Here is a 12958-nt window from a genome sequence, read left to right on the forward strand (position 1 = left end):
ACTGTGAATTTAATTAACGGTTCCTGGACGATTTTCCATACAAATTTGATAAAATCCATTTAAAAAAAAAAGAAATTACACATTGTAGACATGCAGACACACGCATTAGTTCCATCTCAGTGTGCAACAATTTTTTACTGCATGCCTCTACGACGTGTAATGCTAGACAGCCAATAACCAGCATTATTAGATCTTAGGACAAGCATGCTGCATGCTTATTGGCTCACTGACGCTGATGAGATTTATTCCTTAGGTATTGAAATTTAGTATTAAATGACAGGGCATTTTTTTTCATTAGTATGGAAGCAATTCAGTCGGTGTCTAATAGTGTCGAAGTTCGGTACCCAGCCCTAGTAGTCTGTCACTACCTGGATTTCCAGCAGTAATGTGGCCAGCAGTGGCACACAGTAATGTGGCCCAGCGGCAGGCGTCAAGATAGCCAGTGGCAAGGTGGCTAGTAGCCAGCAGTAACATAGTCTAGTGGCTTGCAGTAAGGTCACCAGAGATATATTTTTGGTTTTATCTTTCAAGGTTTTTGAGATAAATGCCTCTGAAACTTGTGCTAATAAAATGGAGACAAAACAAATCATATTAGTGTCATAGCATTAAAAAACCTAATAGCAATGTTTTCTATTTCAACTTTTTCTTTGGTAGAAAAAAGTTCTAAGTGTAAATGTCCATAGAAATCTCTGAAAGGCTATATACCACTAAGGGGAGATGAGTTTTTTAAATTATTTTAACAAATTCTTAAAGCAACACTACACTACAATTCTGGCTCATTTTTGTGAAATAATTCCTTAAATCATTGTTCATTATCCTCAAAGTAGAGAGGAGGGTGTGCTTACAAATTATCTAATTTGATCAACTAAGTGGTACCCATTTGTGTTCAGAATGGAACATCACTTATCTCATTTTTTGTCCTATCCATCATGAGCCTAAGTGCCACTTTTTTTCAATTGGTGGTTGCTTCATATTTGGAGTGAAACACTTGATATAAATATCGTAATTCGCATGCAATTCACATCGCTTAGTGTCTGGTAGATTGGGGCATTTTCTTCCCCGTAGAAACTGCTACAATATGGACAGAGGAGCATAATGGGAGAAAGGTGATCACTCAAAATGGTAATAACCAGTAGTGATTTAATTTCAAGCTGCCTGTCTATCGTTCTATCGGTCTGTTATTCCCTGTCACTCACTTATTATTACCTTTTTTTAATGTTTATTCTGTGTGCAGTTTAGATTTGGTGCTTTTGATGGAAGTCCTCAGGATATTGTACTCGCACGGTATTATGAAAGTCTGATTCATTGCTTTGCTGATGGACGTAAAGAAAGGAAAATAAAATTACTGAGAAACACCCTGAGAAGCCCTATAGGGCTGGATCAATAGCAGAGAATTTACAAGCTCATCAGAGACGTATCGCTGCGGCTGCTTTAGTGTTGAAGGTGCCTGTAGACACTTTCACAGGCTTAAGGTCAATATTCGACTGAATGGGAGAGAGCACAGGAAGAACTGAAGGGAGAAAGAGGTGGGAAAGTAGTTAAATGAAAACAGTCGACTCAAAGGAGAGGTTTGAGAGGTTGGTGCTATTTGATGTGTCTACACTTCCGTTGCAGCCTGCTGCTGGATCGATTGTCTTCTCGGTTTGTTTTTCAGTCTTACACAAAGGTTCCTTTGCATGTGTTGAGACTCCAGGAGACTTGATTAACAGATTATCTGATATGACTGAATATAAAAGCTTTACAAGCCCTCACCTCAAATCACAAGGATGGATTGAGATAAAAAAGATCACATAGATAGGTTTGCCTTATTTACACAAATTAGATTCTGCTGTTGAGAAGAGAAAGCAATCTTGTTATTATTATTTCATGTTGTTTCTAGTTGAGTTGTGTTAATGAAGTCCAGTGGGGCTGATGGATATGCTTTACTGCATGTGGAAAATGACCTGCTATGAACAGCAGCCCCACGAGGAGATGTCAGTTTCTAAACATTCATATTCTCTCTTAAACCATTTTGTGGTTGGTGGCATAATGTATCCAAGCAGTCAGGATGTCTGTTTGAGGCCTTTTCAGTTGAATTACAATCAAACACCCATGCATGTGCATTAAATGACTTCATATTTGATCGTTAGACCCTTGGGATTACTTCGGACATTGAAGTTTTTGTAGGATTTATTACAGTGTTGGATGTTCTTTGGGTTCAGTTGTATACTTTACAGGGCAATGAACCTGGATTATTTATATTGCACATTTCATACACAGTGGCAATTAAAATAGCATTACATATGCAAGGCAAGATAAGAACAAAAACATTCAAATTAGGGGACGCCCTGGCAGCTCACCTGGTAGTGTGTGCGTCCCATGTACCAAGGCTCAGTCCTTACCGCAGCGGTCCATCATTCAATTCCGACCCGTGGCCCTTTGCTGCATGTCGTTTCCCCCCTCCCCTTGTCTTAATTCATCCTATCCAATAAAGGCAATAAAAGCCCTAATTATGATTAATCTTTAAAAAAAGAAAGGAAAATGGTGAAGCCAAAGCAGAGAACAAGTAGTTTTAAGTTTAGATTAGGATATATGATATTCTGATTTTATTTTCATTTAATTTATCACATTAATTTAGAACGGTATTAACGGTACCAGTCCGTTTCAGCGGAACTCCTTTGTAGGTTTCCTATATAACTTTTAATGTGTCCTATATCACTTTTTAATGGACACCCTGCAGCCAATCAGAATGGACTATTCACCCAGACCATTGTATAATAGATGTTAGTGTCTGACACTAGAAAACGGTGCTTGAATGGAGCAACCAAGCAGCTCTCAGGAGTGAGTGTACAGATGTGAGGCTGACCCGCTGCTTAGAGTGCGTGCTCAGCAAAACTGTGGCTTGGTTAATATAAAAGTTTTAAAAAAGTGAACACTGCCTTGCCCGAGGCGCCTGCGCTCTCTACTGACTACAGCTGATACATTTTATCAAGACTATAAAGCTGTGACTTCTACAGCCAGATATATGAAGGTTATCACCACCTGCTCCCAAATCAATCCTTTTCCCTTCAACAGAAACACCTTGCCTTGTTAGTCTAGCATTTGTCCTCACCAGCTGTTATCACATAATGTTTAATTTTGGGTGCTGTATGCCTCAGTGACATTACCATAATTCCAGCATCTTGTGGGAGCATTGTTCCCACTTACCCCGATGCAGAACCGAGCTTGAATATTGTATAACGGCAATGTCACCCAGTCGGACAGTGAAATGTATTACCTGCATGAATCAAGTTGTCATTTCCAATTTATGAGGGAGCTTAGCATTCATAGCACATGTCTGGCCAGTGTGGAGGAGCAGGCTGAAGCTGATGGCTCTCCGAACCCCCTTTAGTAACGCCGTAGTGCTGATTCTCTATTGAGGTCAGTGACACTGCAAAACAAACCAGATGTCCCTGTGCTCATTTTTCTTGAGAAAACACTGACTTTGTAATTATGAAATGCAGCTGTGTTTCCGCACCAAACCCTTTTTTTCTGCTTACTCATCCACCAGCACGGGAACCTTTGCACATAATTCTCAGCTTGTTTTAACCTGCAGAAGCACCAGATGGGTGGGAGTTGCAGCTCAACGCAAATGAAGTATTGTCTTTTGAGCTCTGAAGTTCTAAACTGAAGTGTTTAACTTCCAGCAATCATTATAATGTCCTTTAAGGCAAGCATCCCTTCTCTTACCAAGTTCCTGTAAAATAAACACTTTCTGCAAGCTCTGTCTGACAGCAGACTGATGCCCCAACACAGTTTGGGCTCAAGTCAGCACTGGAATGGGGCTAGAGCATCAGGCTTCTGTACAGCAGCCAAATCTGTTGGCCGCTATTGATATCCCATTTCCTCTGTCACTTCTAAGCTGCTTTGCATTCAGAGGCTCTGCGCTAAGCCCAGAGTGTCCAGCCTGTGGCCTGTAGAACTGACTATACGACTGGCCGTGCTGCTCCACAACAATCATCACGTCCTTTATTATCCAGGAAACAAAAGCAAAACTAGTGCCACACTGGGAGCATTCCAGCCCTGACATTTTAATTGTGCTTCTCTCATATTAGGTGGGATGCCAACCAATTTGGCCATTGCTGTTAAATTCCTTGCGCATTAATTCCTCTTTTGAATGTTTAGAAGCCGACATAATGGGTTTTAGACTTGGCAGAAGATTGCAGTAACAGAGGATCAAACATGGAACAGAAGCCATTCTTTTTTTGTGGCTGACAATTATAAACCTCCTGTTGAGCCTATCACATATTCAGCAGCAGGAGCTTGAGATAAGGTGTTGAGTTATGGGCTGTGGACAGCACATGTCAGCATCTACAAGAAAGGTTCGCTCGAACACTTGTGTGTGTGTGTGTGTTTGATATGTTTAAATTTCTAGCTTTTATACTTTAAATCCATGAAGAAGAGATTTTTTTAAATCCTCAAATGTAGTTGACATTCTAAAAACACAACTGCGTATTATTCACATCCTCATGTCTCCAGTATCACTGCATTCATATGCAGCTCTCAGTGGCCCTGGAGTCTGTTTTGTTTTAGTGTTTTAGGCGGAAAGTGTGAGTTCTCTCCCTCCAGGAAAGCTGCTGTTGGTTCAGTAATCATAAAGCATACGCAGCCACTCTAAGACAATGTCACACACCCTAGAGTCAAAGTGGCAAGTGTGTTTGATAAATATAATTTAGTCCTGAGTAGCATTTTTCCCCCTCAGACATAAAAAGCAATTCTTTTTTGTTTCCATTATCCACTTGTTTCTTTTTTTGTATTGAGTGATATTTACAGGTGGCACCTTGCTTTCAAATACTATTACAACATCATAACGCTGCGATGTAAAGAATTTCTACACAAAACGTTTTGAAAGCTTTGCTTAAAGCAGCAGTCGTGGAAACCGCAAGAGAGGGAGGCTGCTTCCTGTTTTCCTCTGTCAATCATTCCATCTGTAAAATGAAACAGGCAGACCGACTGTAACATGTCAACCCTGAGCTCAGAATATGATTTATTTACCTTTTAGATTTGTCTGCCCTCCACGCTCACCAAGGCAACAAAGACCGCAGGCATTACAGTCTATGAAACCACCTTGCTTTGTTTTGTTTTTCTCTACTTTCCTCTGTTACTGACTCACATACGCACAGTCAACCCCTCCCCGGGCAAGGTCACTCTACGCTGCCCTAATGACTGCAATCAATTATCTGGTGCAACATTAAACGTGACTGAAACTCCCACATATCTGTAGCCTTCCAGCTTTTTTGCTCCAGCTTATAGAGGTCACTGGATTGTAAAGACAACATAACAGACGATTCTCGTCTGTTCAAAGTCCCTGTGACGACCCCCCCCCCCAAGCAGAAATAAAGTCAAATTGATTTCATTAATGTATGATAACAAGGTTATAAACTCCAGCTCTTGAAGCAATTGATAAAAAATAAATAATGAATAATGGACAGTAGGGCTGCAACAAATAATTATTTTGGTTATCTTTTTTAATAAAGGGGCTGGCCGCCAAATGTACACATCTGTTTGCTCGATATGTGGAGTACTACTCAGTCTGTCAGAACAGTAGCATGATGTCGGAAGACAAGTCTGAAGCAATAACCCTGATAATGTCAAAGTGATGTCATCAAGAGTTATCTCAGCATGGGCTTAGAGCAGGGGTACACAACGGGCAAGTTGACAAACAATCATTAATAATACTTATCACGTAAAATGAATACACATTAAAAGGCCCGTAACTCATCTTTCTTTGGTCAGGTGTGCACAGGTGTTTCTAGGATTTGAAGACATTCAGGGCTCAGCTTGGACCTCATCACTTATTTTTTTAACATGCTCTATTTTGATGTTTTTGTATGCACTCTGGCACACAAAAATGTATTAGTGTGAATCCATTTACTTTTATTCTAAATTGGAAAATTATCAGTGGGCCAGCCCGCACACTATCATGGGCCAGTTTTGTCTGTAAATTGAGTACAACTTTTTTAGGCTCACAAGAAAAATGAAGAAAGCCTGGATTACAACTGGTGGAGTTTAAAATATGTGGGTATTTACCAGGTGGGCACTGTCAAGTTGCATGAAAAAGTCAAGATATAAATTTGAGTTCAGTTGCTATAACTATAGCGAGTTGCTAAAGTTGATGACTATCTGATTAGACTTGGATTAGGAGTTAATGAGTTAAGGAAGGAAGGAATTTTGCTTTGGAATGTATAGTTCAAAGCAAGATTTCTCATATGTGTCCTCATACCTGGAAAATAAAGCTGATTCTGATAAGATGTGGTTGAACCCCAACCTTATGCCTCTGCCACATCAATGTAAACTGCTCTTTCTATGATATGTCTGCTGAAAATTGTGCTGGAGTACCATTTTAACGGATTCATCGAAACTGTTGCATGTTAGATTCTGTCAATCGGCACTACAAAGTACCAAGGTGCAGAGTAATAAAAAACACTGCCTCTCTCAGTAGCTACCTTTCAGGAAGTGGATAAATGTTTGATCACTGTAAGTATTATTTAGTATTAAGCGCAGTCTTTTCTTCCACACAATGGTGATCATAATGTGGAGTCTGGAATCAGTGTGAGGCGTAACGGTTGTCGGTAGTCATGTTTCCGTCCACACGTTTTTATGAGAATTAAGTAATATCGAATGAAAAATGCCTTATGGAAATAGTAAATTTCATATATATCGACACAAAGTTTGTATATTCAATTGTTTGTTTGTCCATGGTGCTGAATCAAAAGTTGTTTGTCCATGTCCTGATTTAAGAAATGTATGTCACTGTCCAGGGTGCTGAATCGAGAATTGTTTGTCCCTGATCAAGAAATGTGTCACTGTCCAGGGTGCTGAATCCAGAATTGTTTGTCCCTGATCAAGAAATGTGTCACTGTCCAGGGTGCTGAATCCAGAATTGTTTGTCCCTGATCAAGAAATGTGTCACTGTCCATGGTGCTGAATAAGAATTGTTTGTCCCTGTCCCGGATTAAGAAATGTGTCACTGTCCTTGGTGCTGAAAGAGAATTGTTTGTCCCTCTCCATGTCCTGAATCGAGAAATGTGTCACTGTCCATGGTGCTGAAAGAGAATTGTCTGTCCCTGTCCTGGATCAAGAAATGTGTGTCACTGTCCATGGTGCTGAATTGAGAATTGTTCGTCCCTGTCCCGGATCAAGAAATGTGTCACTGTCCATGGTGCTGAATGAAGAATTGTTTGTCCATGCCCCGAAATAAGAAATCTGTCACTGTCCATGGTGCTGAATTGAGAATTGTTTGTCCCTGTCCCGGATCAAGAAATGTGCGTCACTGTCCGTGGTGCTGAAAGAGAATTGTTTGTTCCTGTCCATGTCCTGAATTAAGAAATGTGTGTCATTGGCCATGGTGCTGAATGAAGAATAGTTTGTCCATGTCCCGAATTAAGAAATGTATGTCACTGTCCATGGTGCTGGATTGAGAATTGTTTGTCCCTGATCAAGAAATGTTTGTCACTAACCATGGTGCTGAATGAGTATTGTTTGTTCCTGTCCCGGATCAAGAAATGTGTGTCACTGTCCATGTTGCTGAAAAACACATTAATAATCATTAAAGTCTCTAATGTAGTGCTGATGATGCAGGATGACATCACAAAACTGTCCCATTAAATGAGTTGCCGATCAGTCTATAACTTCATGTTTACAGTTCTTGACCGCCAGTTTTCAGAGGAATGATGATATAACTCTGTATCACATGTAGAGCTGCAGAGATTCATTGGTTAGTTGTTAGTAAATTAATTGCCAACTATTTAGATAACCGATTAATCGGTTTGAGTCATTTTTTATGAAAAAAAAGTAAAAGATTCTCTGATTCCAGCTCTTTAAATGTGAATATTTTCTACTTATTCACTCCCCTGTGACTTTAAAGCGAATATCTTTTAAGTTGTGAACAAATCAAGAGATTTGACAAAGTCATCTTGGGGTTTGAAAAAAACACACTGAAACCAACCACCAACATTTTCACCATTTCATAATCACCATTTTCTGACATTTTATAGACCAAACAAGTAATCGCTTAATTGAGAAAATAATCAACAGATTAATTGAGTTTGAAAATAATGGTTAGTTGCAGCCCTAAACACAAGTTCTTTAACATGTAGAGAGGCAACAAAGAACCTCTCTCCAGGCGGTCTGTTTTGGCCATGCCTAATTAGTTTCTGCTAACCACAAATTAACACTTTCATTTTTAATATTTCCCACTGCAAGAGCTGTATCACCACAGTTTAAAACCATAATCCCATCACCCTGATATTCTTTGTAACATATTCAGGAGATGACTTATACTGAGAACTAATGAAATTCAAAGTGACACGACAGCATGAAACGATACAGCCGTCTTTCAGTTTGCTCTGAGGTGAACTTAGGTCACAGGATTTCGTGAGATGCATCGTCAAATGAGGATATGGCTTATTCTGGGCTCCAGAAAAATTAGCTTGCAGTCATTTTGGAGGATTATGAAAGCAATAGACTCTGCTCAGGAAACGGTGAAAGGTATAAACAAGCTGCTCTGCAAACAGGAAGAGGGGAATGAATTGGAGCAAGGTCAAGGAAAAGGAGGGATTGCGATAGAAGCTGTCAATAAGTTAGAGACAAGCTGTGAGGAGAGAAATGGCGAAAAGTAAAGGTAGCTCAATACATCCGGAAGACGGTACAAGGGAGGTTGGGAAACTAGAAACGAGGAGTCCCACAGACAAAAACAAGCTGAGAAGCTGACAAGAGAGTGAGTCAAAGAAAGCAGGGGGGTTGAGGTGGCCAGACATATAAAAATGGATCAAGCACCCACTGAAGTAGAGAAGGACGGTGTGATAGAGATGATTTAGAGGGAGGAGGTATGGAAAAGCAGCCATGATGAGATGGATTCTGCTGGACCATGAGATTGATGACTCTGCTTCAGAAAGAGAAGGGAATAGGAGAAAAGCCTTGATTAAAAAGAACCATCGGGTCCTGCAAAACATGAAAATATCTGGAAGTCTGATAAAAGAATGAGTTGGTTTTATCTCTGCTCTTCCGTCTTAAAACAGAGCCCAAGCGGCGTCTCTGCACATTTTCGGTATCTCTAATAAGATCTGTACCACTTTTTTTGTTCATCATCAGTTATGCATTGCAAAAAAACAACGATTTCCCCAGAATAAGAACACATCAAAAGAGATTATGTTTGAGGCAAATACAAGTCTGCTTGTAAAGAAGGATCAGATTAAGTTAGACACCAAATATCTTGCGAATTGATTATCCATCACCGCCTTTGAATGCTAACGCTTAACTACAGGAAGCACACAGCGTTTGAGCATAACACATCCATATTTAGAGTCTAAATTGCCCATCATGGTCTGTTAGTGTGTCCAATTAGAGCACGGAGTCTAAAAGTTGCTCTACGGCACAGCCAGCTAACAAAGGAGAAGCTCATTACAGAGTGGAATGTGTAAAAATCCACATGCCACATTCAGTTTGACGTTGAGGTACAGAATGGGTGAGAAGAGAGATGCTGGAGTAAAAATGGGGATGAGCCCAGGAGAATGAGAGGAAGTGGATATTAATCTTTTCCCATGAGAACATTTTACTTTCACCTTCTCCGCTTTGATCCTTCTCCTCTCAGACTGCCGGAGTGGCTCTGATTCGCCAGCCTGTGTCTGGTCCGGGAGGGATAGAAGGGAGATAAACAGCGTTTCTGAAACAGAAAGTGGTCAGAGCTGAGGCAGAGCTGGCCCTATCAAGGAGAGCGGTTCCAACAACAGAGCTGTTATTAGAGGCAGTGATAGAATGATAGGGTAACTCTCTGTGGCACAGTGGACTGATGTTATGGGCTGTAATGAATAGGGAATAAAAAAAATACTGTTAGATATGTCACACGCCTTGCTGACATAAATGCATTTAGATGAAAATGAGATATGTTAGAAGTTACACCTTTTGTCAACATGCGTATCATACCGCTGTGGATTCATTATGTTGGGATTTATGTCTGTTTTCTCATCTCTTTTTTAGATGCTGTCACCGAGGGATAAAAGCGTGTGGAGCTGCGATGGGACACGGTGAGGCCACGCACATGATGAGAAATCTCCACAGTGCTTCTTTTTAAATCACAGCGCCAACACTAGACCTAATAGAGAAGTCCATTATCTCAGATTAATGTCAGCTGTGTTGCGGAGGCAGCCTTCACGCTGCACCACCGGATCTGAGACGACCCATGGAGGCGCGGCCTCGACATTCCCAACGCTGCTGCCACTAACACCAGCCGAGTGAACAGCGATGCCTTCTAAGGTCTCCTGCTTATACTTGCTGACAGTGGTTTGCTGGGCCAGCGCTCTGTGGTACCTGAGTGTGTCCCGCCCCTCCACGTCCTATGTGGGCCAGCTGACCATCCCCATACGCAAAGCGCCCAAGGCAAACAAGAACGGCACCTTCAGCAATATTCGTGCACGCTCACTCAACCCGCACGACTTTGACTACCTCATTAACGAGGCCAAGAAGTGTGAGGCAGAGCCACCCTTCCTTGTCATCCTGATTAGCACCACCCACAAGGAATTTGACGCCCGCCAGGCCATCAGGGAGACATGGGGTGACGAGAGCACGTTTCCCGATGTGCGCTTGGTCACACTCTTTCTGTTGGGCCGCAGCACCGATGTCGTCCTCAACCAGATGGTCGAGCAGGAGAGTCAGATCTTTCATGACGTTGTGGTGGAGGATTTTATCGACTCTTACCACAACCTGACGCTCAAGACGCTGATGGGCATGCGCTGGGTGGCCACATTTTGCTCCAAGGCTCAATATGTCCTCAAGACAGACAGTGACATCTTTGTCAACATGGAGAACCTCATCTACAACCTCCTGAAGCCCACCACCAAGCCCAGGCGGAGGTACTTCACCGGCTATGTCATCAATGGAGGGCCGATCAGAGACATGCGCAGCAAGTGGTACATGCCCAGGGATCTGTACCCTGACAGCAAGTACCCGCCCTTCTGCTCCGGCACCGGCTACATCTTCTCGGCGGACGTGGCCGAGCTCATATACACGACATCTTTACACACCAGGCTACTGCACCTGGAGGATGTGTACGTGGGCGTGTGCCTCCGTAAGTTGGGCATCCACCCCTTCCAGAACAGCGGCTTCAACCACTGGAAGATGGCCTACAGCCTTTGCCGCTATCGCCGGGTGGTCACTGTGCACCAGATCTCCCCCGAAGAGATGCACCGCATCTGGAACGACATGACCAGCAAGAAACACCTTAAATGTTAGCAGGACTGTTAGCACGAGTGCCACTTGGAGAGTCGGGAAGGAATCGAATGTCCTCTTATCACCTGCGTTTTCAGCATCGGCAAATACTGTACACTGAGCTGAAGGAGCAGTATTGACAAAGCATCCGGGGATTTGCCAGGAGTTTCTATAGTGCCAAGGCAAACTCCTCTGTACTCTATGTTCTTTCTCACTGCAAGGTGTTTATGAGAGCTCAGACTCCCAAAAACAGGCACAAAGTTAGAAACGTGTTTTCCAAAACTCTGCAAACTGTTCAGTTGGTTGGTTGTCTTTGCCAGCAGCACTATGATTTTAATAGGAAAATACAAGACAGGGAGCTTAGAGACTTGTGTTCAACTACTCATTCATACAAGACACAAACTGTCCCCCAATTACTAAACTGCAGATTACATAAATGCCAACACACGTCTTTGAACCCAGACATTCGCCTCATGGGTTGATCAGAAGCTCTAATTATGAATGTTCCTCATGTATTTTAAGTTGTTGTACTTTCTGAACACGGTATTAATATTGGATGTACTGTCTGGCGCTGCAGCAGCTATCGTCGTTGTGAGGACCATGGTGTGTTTACAGTGTAATGACTCATTTAAATAGACTAAAACATGTGTATCATGTTGCTCTTATACTATTAGAAAGCAGTGGAATGAGGAGCGCTAATGACCGGACCTTTTTGCCTCTGTAATATTCTCTTCAGAATCAGACATATTTTCTTACAACAGATCCACAGATCTTTGTACCGTGCAATGAAAAAGTATCCGGACAGCGTGAAGATATCGGCTGCTTGCATTCCCACGTGAATGTTACTTCTGTTAACGTGTAATGTGCAGTTATTTGTCCCAGGCAGTGCTGTGAGCAGGCTGCAGACTATTCTGTTTTCTATTACTTGAACATGAAGGAGAACAAATGTACTGTAAGAGCAGTAAGGATGAATATAACACTTGAGTGTTTTCTTCTTTTCAATTACTTGAGATTAAATAAAGTACTTTTCTAAGACTTGATATTGTATTTATAAGAGAAAATAATGTAAAGGTTTGGCTGGATTTATTACACATAATCTGTAAATTAATACAGCAGCATGCATGCAGTATAAGGAAACTAGATTACACTCTGACGGGTATGACTGTTGGAAAACATGAGCCATAGAAATGAAAGCCTCTTATTAGGACTGCTGTTCATTTCAGCAGCTGTGCTCAGTTGGAAGCAGGTCCCAGCGCTCACTGACGGGTGCTCTGGAAACAACACGGCCGTGTTCGTCTCCATGCAGGTGCTGGTGTGTAAGTAGAAGCAGACTGCGTGCAATATGAGATTAAATCAAATGTAGCATCTGTGTAATTGGCAGCTGAATGGCTGTTTTCAAGCATGTCTTCTCAAAAGGAATTACCGAAGTGAGTGGATTTTTATGTTAAAATACAGTGCATAAACTTTTGTTTCCAATGTCCCTCATAGGTAATTTTTTTTGCATTTTTTTTCTTTGTTTCTCCCTAATGTGTACACGATGCCACAAACTGTCAAAGAGCACATACTGTGTTTAAAGCAAAGAGTTTGACTCTAGAAGGCTGTTTTAACACTTAATCTGCTGGAGGGGAAGCTTCTCTGTGCTCACCTTAAATCTCACTTTAACACCTGTAAACACCAGCAGGATTTATGACATCACAACTAGTTCAGAAGGCAGTCACAGTCCAGTGTGAAACTT

The 12958-nt window shown here is 41.7% G+C and overlaps 1 protein-coding gene across 1 annotated transcript in view; it reads left to right on the top strand.

Annotated features, from left to right (window-relative positions):
• LOC144512794 (beta-1,3-galactosyltransferase 1-like) overlaps positions 1-12187 on the top strand; it is an 88032-nt gene extending 75845 nt beyond the window's left edge. Inside the window, exon 3 of the mRNA XM_078243729.1 lies at positions 9997-12187. Within this exon, the coding sequence (XP_078099855.1) occupies positions 10261-11247 (987 nt within the window). The 5' untranslated portion in view covers positions 9997-10260 and the 3' untranslated portion in view covers positions 11248-12187. The remainder of the gene's footprint in view (positions 1-9996) is intronic.
• The last annotated feature ends 771 nt before the right edge of the window (positions 12188-12958 follow it).

This window comes from Sander vitreus, chromosome 24, assembly GCF_031162955.1.
Source record: "Sander vitreus isolate 19-12246 chromosome 24, sanVit1, whole genome shotgun sequence".
NCBI lineage: Eukaryota > Metazoa > Chordata > Actinopteri > Perciformes > Percidae > Sander > Sander vitreus.